Raw genomic sequence first — 10,953 nt, forward strand, 5'->3', positions numbered from 1 at the left:
CTTTATTTCTCCATATTTCAAGCTTAGTTTTAAGGCCGCGAACATTTTGATAATTAACAATTACAAATGTCCATGGGTGGCAGTAGCCACTTACCATGCTGGATTGCTTCGTCTACATAATATGAAAAAACTTGGCCGACTTCTGTCATAGTTCCCTGTGTTAACCCAATTCTCCCCAACTCACTCTTTACATGATTTAAATTAAATTCATACTTGTATGTCTTACTTACCCGAACGTCTTCCTGTTTATAAGTCGTATTTCCTCTTGTTCAACTGCAGACAAAAATATCCTAATTGCAATCATTCGCCTGTTGACCTTCGTCTGAAATCGTCACCCCATTGCACTCTGACTCCATAATGAGGTAAGATTTTATTATTTAAACACTTGAGTGCATATAACGGTTGTTTTTAACCGACTTAAAAAAGGAGGAGATTTCTCAATTCGACCGTATATATTCGGTATTCGGTAAATGAAAATACGTCTTTGCTGTCAGACTGTCAGTACAGAACTCTTTTATTCAACAAATGTTACTACTCAGACCTTAATCCATATGTAGCTCTATAGCGTATTCATGGTGGTAGAACCCTTTGTGGTTCGACTCCAGCGGCGCCACCGCCACACCTATTTCTACCTAATAACAGTAGTGTTAGGCTGCTGTGTTCCGGTTTGAAGGGTGTGGTAAGGGAGACAGACTTTTCCGAGGCGTTGTAGCTTAGTCTTCAAGTGTAGCGACGCATCTGTGGCCGAGCTCAAGTAGGAATCTAATCCGATCTGGGGTTGATTACAGATGTTCGTACAGAAAGAGCCGCATGCATGCTCGTCTGCTACTCCTATATTATAAAAAAAAGAATCCAGAACCTACTCTTTGTCTCCAGAGGCACTTCCACCACACTTGTTTCTGCCTATAACAACAGTGTTACACGTTATGTTCTGGTTTGATAGGTGTGAATTACATACGTATTACTTATAATCCGAGACATTCAAACCTTTTTTTTTATAACGAGGAGAACCTTCAAAGGTACCCGGTGTCGTGGGAGCGACACAGAATTATGTGTGATTCTTACCGCACTAAAACCCCCCCCGGTGACCGTCCTCAACACTGCGTTGAGGACTCCGGAATCTCCAAAGGAACGTAACCGGAGTCCTCTAAGCATCTTGCCCCGTCGAGCTCTACCCTGGTGAGTATAAAACTCGGCAAACCATCTAATGTGTACGACGATATGCGGCCACACATACCGCCGCCTTTCCCGGGGTCGCTTACCGGGCGGTTCGAGCTCCCACTCTTGCCGCTTGCAACCCCGAAAGACCCTTTTCGTCGCCTCTTACGACAGGCAGGGGATACCGTAGCCCTATTCTGGTCTCGGAACTACAGGGACAAACCGAGACATTCAAACCTAATGCCTAATTAATTCTTCAGGTTATATATCCTGCTCCTCGTCGTTGGAGCGACGACAATCGCTGCGGATGAAGATGACAAGAAGACGGCAAAGTTCATTACTGACGTCTTCAATGGCTCCGCAGTTAATATGATTGACTTGAATAATTTTTTCCATAACGCTGTCACAAGTGGCGGAGCCGGGGAGAAGAAAGAGTGTGGTTGGGACAACCCTGATATTAAGAACTACACCACACCGAGTACGGGGCAAACCTCCCCAATAGCCAGTTATGGTGATTTTCCCTGGATGGTCGCTCTAATGCGGTAAGTATTTGTATTTTTATGTTGTCGAAACATGTACGGATATTTAATTGTGTTTTTAACACGCTTTTATTAGCTTGGGTTGTATGTATGTATGTATGTAACTATGTAACGGAATCTTTGAACACGATTTCTATCCACTTTGAACGTTCAGTTTAATTCAAAATTTTGAAAAATTATCAAAATCCGATGACAATACACGATTTTAATAATTTTGTACCATTGTCCTTATCAACACCCTCAGGATTAACGATTTTCGAGGCGAGATTTTATATATTGTGTTTATTTCTAATTTGATTTAATTCTGATTTAATTACCATATTTGACTATTGATATTATTATTGACATTGTTATGTAACTTATAATAATTTTGCATTTAATATAATGTGAAAATAAGATAATTAATATACTCGTATAATAATTATTAATTATGATTGACGTGAGAAACGATGTACCCACATGATTGTAATTTCATCAATTAATCTGAAAATTACTGTAATTATTCAATTCATAATGAATTCTCATTCACTAAATTTATTAAGGTAATGCAATTATTTTTTCTTACTCTAACGCATTAGGTATAAATCTCTAACGTTAGCTGTAATTATGATAAAAATAAATAAATAATACAGGAGCAGCAGACGGGCAGTCCACCTGATAGTGAGTGACTACTGGCGCCCATGGACCTCAACCCCTCAAAGCCCATCAACCCCAGATAAGATTAGATTCCTATCTAAGGTCGCCTGTTTCAGGTAGAACTCTAATTATCTGGGATTGATTACAGATGACAATGTGCGTCAGTAAGCACTTACCATCAGAAGGACTGTATGCTCGTTTGACGACCTTCGTAGCAGAATGTCTATTATACCGGTCTGATGCTCAGAGTTCCAGGGGGGTTACCACCATCTCTTAAAACAATATTATATTAATCATACTTTTACTTTTGCGGGAAATTTAAGTTTTTAAACAAAATATGACAATTTCAGTTGGTATACAATGGATAAGCGAAACATTAATAAGGGTTTAAGTTTGTTCAACTGTGTATGACGGAATATTTTACTGTTTTAAGGAGGAAATAAACTTTCCTGAACTATGATGGTTTTTAAAAGATGGTGGTAGGCCCCCAGGTTCGATTCCCGGTCAGAGTTCTGTTGGTGTTGTCCATGTATGTCCATGGCACCCACCACAATGGGAATACTTAAGTGTGGCTATGCAGAAAGCGTTTTAAAAAACATCTTCGTTCCAGGAAAACCGATGACAGCGGTGTGTGGGCGCAGTCTGACTACCTGGGTGGTGCTACTTTGATCCATCCCTCAGCAGTAATCACAGTTGCCCATAAGTTTACGGTCAAGAAGAAGAAATTACAGCCTAATGAAGTATGTTTATTTTAATACCCTTTTCTGGGCACGGGTCTCCTCTCAGAATGAGAAGGATTAGGCCATAGTCCACCGCGCTGGACAAGTGCGTATTGGTACACTTGCGTAGTTCCCGCAAAATCGCTAGTCCACTCTGAACTTGCTTCATTTTCGTTGCTGTCATTTTATAATTGATTACTTCGCAAGGGGCCCCCAAAGTGTGTGTGTGTGTATAGGGGCCCCAGCTCCAGAAAGGGGCCCTACAGTTTTAATTACGACGCCTTTATTAGCTTGACGTTTATGTATGTAACGGAATCTTTAAACGGTCCGATTAATTTGAAATTTTGAACTTTTTTTAATAATTCTATTCCATTCACCTCATCAGGATCGTCAGGAATCAGGATTAAGGATTTTCTTTGTGCGACTTTAGCGTGGTTGTTAGTTTTTAAATTATCATAATTATTTTTCAGCTTAAGTGCAGAGCTGGAGAGTATGATACTCAATCGACACTGGAACCTCATGCGGCCCAAGAAAGAGATGTTGCGAAATACTTCATACACGAGGAGTACTATAGAAGTACATATTCTTATTTCCTATATATAAATATATTTTAAAGGTGGTAGAACCCTTTGTGGTTCGACTCCGGCGGCACCACCTACACACCTATTTCTGCCTTATAACAGCAGTGTTAAGCGCTGCTGTGTTCTGGTTTGAAGGGTGTGGCAAGGGAGACATACTTTTCCGAGGCGTTCCAGCTTAGTCCACAGGAGCAGCGGCGCATCTGTGGCCGACCTGTGTATGTGTGTGTATGTGTGTATATGTGTTTTGTGTGTACGTGTCTCCCACAATTTAGAATCCAACATCACATATGTTAAAATCCGTCAAGCATGGCATACACACGCTCGGTAAACATTACCCACTGCAGTGAAAAAATGTTTCTTCCAGCATCACTCTACAACGACATCGCCCTCGTAATCCTGGCGACTCCGTTCGACCTAAGCGTACCACATATTGCCACGGGGTGCCTTGCGAAAGATGTTCCAGCAGACAAATATAACTGCTTTAGCATGGGATGGGGGCTAGACTTCAACAACAAGAAGAAGAATGCCGTTATATTGAAGAAGGTATTTTTTTATAATATACGAGTAGACGTAGACGAATGCAGTTCATCTGTACCCTTAACGTCCCACAATTTTACGTTACGTTTACTCAATCCATTATTCTGTTCTGCTTCAGCAGACTGAGTAAACGTAACAATAATTAAGTGCTCAAGTGTCGATGAACTTTTTGTCTATCTCACATGTTTGCAAAAAAGAGAGACAACATGAAGCGTTTTTTTTTTTCAATTTATACATTTAATGTTTACTTTATTGTTTGTAATGTTTAATTAATTGTTATGTTAAAATACTGTTCATGGATACCGCACATAGATTCCGTCTGTAGAAAACTGAATAAATTCTCGTATGTATTTCATAGGCTGAGGAAAACTTCCTCTCAAGAAACGATGCTTTTAGCCTATCACGGCTACATAGCATCCATTTTAAGATATGGGCTTATTATCTGGGGAAATTCCTCTGAGATAAACAGAGCATTCATTAGCCAAAAAAAATGTATAAGAGCGATTTGTGGAAAGGCGCCATGGGACTCATGTAGACCACTTTTTAAAAAACTAGGGCTCCTTACTTTACCCTGTATGTATATCTTGGAAGTAGCATGCTTTACTAGAGCTAATCAAAATTTATTTGTAAAGGCAAGTGATATATACCCTAGGAACTCTAGAAATCCAGACCGACTAGTACTTCCTAGAAAACCTAGAACAGCTTTCTATCACCGAAATTGTGTCGCTATGTGTGGAAGAATATTCAATGCTGTTCCTACGGACATAAAAGACTTGCCATTAACAAAATTCAAACATAGGCTAAGATTGTGGCTAATTGACAAATGTTTTTACAATGTGCAAGAATTTCTTGACATAAAATGATTAAATTATTCAGTATGTATTATTAAGTTTTATTAAATTAAAATTTTATTTTTGTATAAGTGGCTAAAAGTCTTGACATTGTAATTATAATGTATTCTAATTTATTAATTATGATATTTGTATGTATAATTTTATATTGAAATAATAATAATTGATCCTGTAATTTTAATAATAATTTTGTACGTCAGTGATGACAAAATGTATATGAAGCATTTTACAAAATAAAAAGAAAAAAAAAAAAAAAAAAAAAAAAAAAAAAAAAAAAAAATGTTACATTACTGACACTATAGTTCTGATACAATCCGCTAGGGGCGCTGATTGGAAATTATATGGGCAAAAACGTAAACAAATACCTAAACAGCTTCGATCACTAATAAGTTTTTATTAGTGATCGAAGCTAAACAGTCATATTTGTCAAAACGTGAAAACTCCTATGAGTTTTTACCTTTAGTGTCAGTAACGTAACATTAAATGTCTAAATTGACAAAATGGCCCTACATGTTTTGTCTCTGAACTGAACTGAACACAGCGCTTAACGCTGTTACAACAGCATTCATGTGGCAGTCGTGCCGCGTGAGTCGAACCACAAAGGATTCTTAAAACCTTTTGTATTCACAGGAGCCACTGAAATTCGTAGAGCACAACAGATGCGAAGACATGCTGATTAAACGCACCAGATTCGGCGTGAGTGGACGCGGTATTTTCAAGCTTCATGAGTCCTTTGTATGCGCGGATGGAGAAAAGGGCACTTGCAGAGGAGACGGTGGCTCACCACTTGTTTGCCCAGTAACTGTGAGTACTGTATGTTTTCGAAAAGTGATAAATGAAGCACCCCACGTTTTTTTCACAATTATTCTATTTACTGTTCCATAATTGATCCCTAGATTGAAAATTATTTTCTACTTTTTAGTTGATTTCATCATAAAACCGTGTTTTTAAGTTTTTTGAACTATATTTATTTTTATTATTCATGATATGTGTGATTTGCATTTTTTTTATAATACAGGAGTAGCAGACGAGCATGCAGTCCACCTGATGGTAAGTGGCCACTGCCACCCATGGACATGTGTAATCAACCCCAGATAGGATTAGATATTCCTACCTGAGGTCCCCTGAGGACTAAGCTGGAACGCCTCGGAAAAGTATGCCTCCCTTACCACGCCCTTCAAACCGGAACACAGCAGCGCCTAACACTGCTGTTATTAGGTAGAAATGGGTGTGGCGGTGGTGCCGCCGGATTAGAACCACAGAGGGTTCTACCACCTTCAAAACTTACTGTAATAATACTCAGTTAATTTCTTACAGAATAAAGATGGGAAAACGCGATACGCGGTGTATGGCTTAGTAGCGTATGGTGTATCATGTGGCAACCCTTTGATCCCGGGGATGTATACGAATGTACCGAAGCTGAGAGGTTGGATTGACAAGAAAATGAAGCAAGAGGATTTCGACGACGCATACTACACCTTGTAAACCGGACAATTTTTTCCAGTGTTCTCGAACGAAAATAAAGGAAATCGGTAGAGTTGCCCAAATTTTTTTATATTTCATTAATTAATATTACAATATTTACAATTTTATTCAATTCTTTTCATTTTAATTTGTATACTATTTTATATTCTTCTATTATTTGCATTGTAGTTTGCGTCTATAATTGAGGTAGCACTTGTACCTGTCTTATTTCCTTTTGTGTACCTTACCGATTGTTGGTGTATACTTTGTTGGTGTAACATAATAATAAAAAATAATAAAATAAAAATAATAAAAAAACGATATATTCGTACCCAAAATCGGTATATGACACAACAATACAATATTCAATTTTGGCAAGCTCTTTTTGGCCGTTATTAGACTAACCATCTATTTACTAAACTGACCTCATCCCAAAATAGTTCAAAATTATCAGGAAGATCTTAATTTGTTAACAATTTCTTAAAATTCGCCATTCTGCCTCAAAAATCGTGCTCATTTCGATAGGACAGGGCCAAAATCGGTAGAAATACTGAAAAATCGGTAGGTTCGAGAACACTGTTTCTAAATAAGTTGCCATTTTTGCTATAATAACACGTTGTCTATTAAATTTCGTTTGCAATTGTTATGAGTACATGCCTCTTATCAATTTACAAGAGCATTTTTGAAAAATAAAAAAATACGTTGAAAAAAATATATGTAGTAAAAATGTTTATTTCTTTGAAGATTTGTTTTATTTCTGCTTACTCTTAAAACGATAATAACTCTATACTTAGGTTAAGATGTCGATTTTTCTAACTATTTTTAGGATTCCGTACCCAAAGGGTAAAAACGGAACCCTATTATTAGATTGGATTGGATATTTATTACATAAAAAAATCAAATTTGGCAAAAAAATCACTAAACATCAAATATAATTAAATTAAACAATAGTCCAAGAATAATAACATTTATATTGTTATTATTCAAACAAATTAGTCAAACAAAATGTCAAACTATAATATCAATTCTAGACAAATAATAAAAATAAATCAAATCAATATCAATAATATTCGAAATTAGAATAAAAACATGTCATAAATCAAATAAATCCATTAATAAATACACATAATAAATTGAATATTAAATTGAAAAGACATGTCAAAAAAGTCAAAGATGGATGGTAGATCTCTTACCAGTTTTTACCCTTAGTCGCTGAAGAGTTGGAGTATCATCCCTGGCTTCATCATCAGATCAGTTCCAAGATACCAAATTATGACACTGTCATTCAAATTACATACAAATATGAAGTTTCATTTCGACACGACAGTTAAAAGTACGTAAAAATTGACTTGAAAAATTGTATTACTTTGCTAGTTAGTTACTTAGTTGGTTTTTTACATTTGAAGAAGGATATTCTAAAGTATCTAACTAGTCAATGATGTAATTTTCTACTGTTTGACACGTTGTGAGTTGGCAGCAAGTGTAATTTAAATAAAAACTCGATCATTATGTTTTAGTTCATTTTAGTCCCTTTCATGCAAAAACGGCCTTAGCTTTTTTCAACTTTAAATAGTAAGTGTGGTATCTTTCTGAAATCTCTATTAACTATACATATTTTTGGGCAATGTGGATTTAGAGTCCAATATATCTTGTTTCACCGCGAATAGTCAAAGTTGAGAAAAAAATAATATAAAAATTAAAATCTAAAAATAGGCCTATTTTTTTCATGGTTCCTTCACATATTTTGACCAATTTAAATTTCAATATGGTAGACCAACTATTGGTAGTATTTAACAGTAAAAATAAAAAATGCATCATCAAATTTGTACACGCAGTTAAGGAAAGAATATGAAGAGGGCTGAAGTTTTAAAAAATATAAACGATCTATAGTGCAAAAACGGTGACACCTATAAGTTTTTTTTTCTCTGAGAGGTTTATAACCTAACCTAACCTATGTTCTCCCAAAGTTTGTTGTGGTACTTACGGGACACCCTATATATACATTACAAGAATTGCTCGTTTAAAGGTATTAGATGTACGAGTATGTCTTCTTAGATGCCCTGCAGCGACAGGAGACATACTTACCCGAGGTGGTCCACGTCCTCTGTAGTAACAATTCATGTGTGGCCAATCAGGAACCTTATCTGGGGTTAATTATAGATGTGCGTGTTCAGTAGTAGCCTGCCATTTGCAAGTACTACGGTAATAAAAAGTAAGAAAGCGATTTCTTGCATAGTGACCCCATTTGTATTTTAAGTTTATTTTTTATTTTAAGTATTAACTGTTATAGCGGCTAGCAATACTTATTTTGTGATAATTCCAAGTGTCTAACTATTACGGTTCCAGAGAGTCCTGTGACAGACGGACGGACAGCGGAGGCCAATAAGAAATTGGGCGGTAGGAGGAAGTAGCCAGTGTCCGAGTAGTTCCGGAGCCAGAATAGGATGAATAGGGTGGGTGTTCAAGGTGGTAGAACCCTTTGTGGTTCGACTCCGGCGGCACTACCGCCACACCTATTTATACCTAATAACAGCAGTGTTAGGCGCTGCTGTGTTCCGGTTTGAAGGGTGTAGTAAGGGAGACAGACTTTTCCGAGGCATTCCAGCTTAGTCCTCAGGTAGCGGCGCATCTGTGGCCGCCCTCAGATAGGAATATGTTATCCTATCTGGGGTTGATTACAGTTGTCCATGGGCGGCAGTAGCCACTTACCATCAGGTGGACTGCATGCTCGTCTGCTACTCTTACATTATAAAAAAGGGCTACGGTATCCTCTGCCTATGTTAAGAGGCGACTAAAAGGGGGCTTTCAGGATTGCGGGCGGCAAGAGTGGGAACTCTAACCGCCCAGCTAGCGACCCCGGGAAGAACGACGGTATGTGTGACCGCATACAGTACCCTTACCATGAGTTTTCAAAACATTCCACAATTTTACATTACGTTTACTCAATCCATTATTCTGTTCCGTTTGCTTAGTAGACTGAGTAAACGTAACAATAAGTAAGTGCTCAAGTCTTTTTGTCGTCTCACATGTTCGCAAAAATGAGAGACAAAACATAATGCGCCATTTTGTCAATTTAGACATTTAATGTTACGTTATTGACACTATAGTTCAGGTGCAATCCGCTAGGGGCGCTGATTGGAATTGTATCTTGTATCTTGTATCTTGAAATACGTAAACAAATACCAAAACAGTCATATTTGTCAAAACGTAAAAACTCATGGTAAAGGTACAGTTGTACGCTCCACAAGGCGTGGCGACCTTCATGGTCATCTGGGCGGAGCCCGACGGGGCAACGCGCGAAGACGACTCCGTTTACTTTTATTTGAAGATCCCGGAGTCCTCTACGCAGCGCCGAGGATGGTCACCGGGGGTTTTAGTGCGGTAAAAGTCCCACATAACCCATCGTCGCTCCCACGGCACATCGGGTTCTTTTTGAAGGTTTTTCCCACGAAAACAAAAAAAGGAAGCCAATAATAGGGTTCCGTTTTTACCCTTTGGGTACGGAATCTTAAAAATAGTTAGAAAAATCGACGACTTAACCTAAGTATAGTGTTATTATCGTTTTAAGGTAAGCAGAAATAAAAGAAATAAACATTTTTACTACATATATTTTTCTCAAGGTATTTTTTTATTTTTCAAAAATGCTCTTGTAAATTGATAAGAGACATGTTCTCATAACAATTGCAAACGAAATTTAATAGACAACGTGTTATTATAGCAAAAATGGCAACTTATCTAGAAACAGTGTTCTCGAACCTACCGATTTTTCAGTATTTCTACCGATTTTGGCCCTGTCCTATCGAAATGAGCATGATTTTTGAGGCAGAATGGCGAATTTTAAGAAATTGTTAACAAATTAAGACCTTCCTGATAATTTTGAACTATTTTGGGATGAGGTCAGTTTAGTAAATCGATGGTTAGTCTAATATCGGCCAAAAAATAGCTTGTCAGTATGAAATAATCTGTAAAACATATGTATGTTAACACGTTAGCTGCGGAACGCGGCTTAAAACACCTCGTCCATGTCTGGTCGTTATAGCGGTAAGAAAAAACTTTAACTTCTCTGTGGTGCGAGAGGCATAACTTCCGTTTGGTTCAGTGTAGGAGAGTGATAACTATATGTTTGTGATGTGCTACTGATTCCTAGTTCTATGGTACACCAATCTAATGTCGGGTTTGTTAGACCTCGTGCCGCACTGAACAAATAATAATGCTAACACAGTGCGGAACGAGGTTGGGAACGCCACGTTTCCCCACGCACCTCGTACCGCACCCCACGCTAGCTTCACGTGGTTAGTGTTGTGCAACGCAGTCGAGGCTGCGTAGCGACGAAGTAGGACCGCTGTCTTTATGTTGAAAATTATCATGTCGAAACGTTGCCGAAAAAAGTTGATCATGGAGGAAGATGAAGAAAAACCGGTTGAAAAATCTGAGCCAGAATCAGAATACAGGAAGATATTTCAAAAAC

At 37.8% G+C, this 10,953-nt stretch overlaps 1 protein-coding gene across 1 annotated transcript; it reads left to right on the forward strand.

Annotated features, from left to right (window-relative positions):
* Positions 1-221: 221 nt before the first annotated feature.
* LOC140752678 (phenoloxidase-activating factor 2-like) lies at positions 222-7,228 on the forward strand. The gene is made up of 7 exons (XM_073087007.1): positions 222-362; positions 1,419-1,700; positions 2,944-3,073; positions 3,523-3,628; positions 3,998-4,176; positions 5,652-5,825; positions 6,339-7,228. Exons 1-7 carry the CDS (start codon positions 358-360, stop codon positions 6,504-6,506), a joined length of 1,044 nt encoding a protein of 347 aa, XP_072943108.1. The 5' UTR covers positions 222-357; the 3' UTR covers positions 6,507-7,228.
* Positions 7,229-10,953: the final 3,725 nt, after the last annotated feature.

Source organism: Epargyreus clarus, unplaced genomic scaffold (assembly GCF_041222505.1).
Source record: "Epargyreus clarus isolate Ecla_fem2 unplaced genomic scaffold, WU_Ecla_fem_2.2 ptg000025l, whole genome shotgun sequence".
NCBI classification, from domain to species: Eukaryota; Metazoa; Arthropoda; class Insecta; order Lepidoptera; family Hesperiidae; genus Epargyreus; species Epargyreus clarus.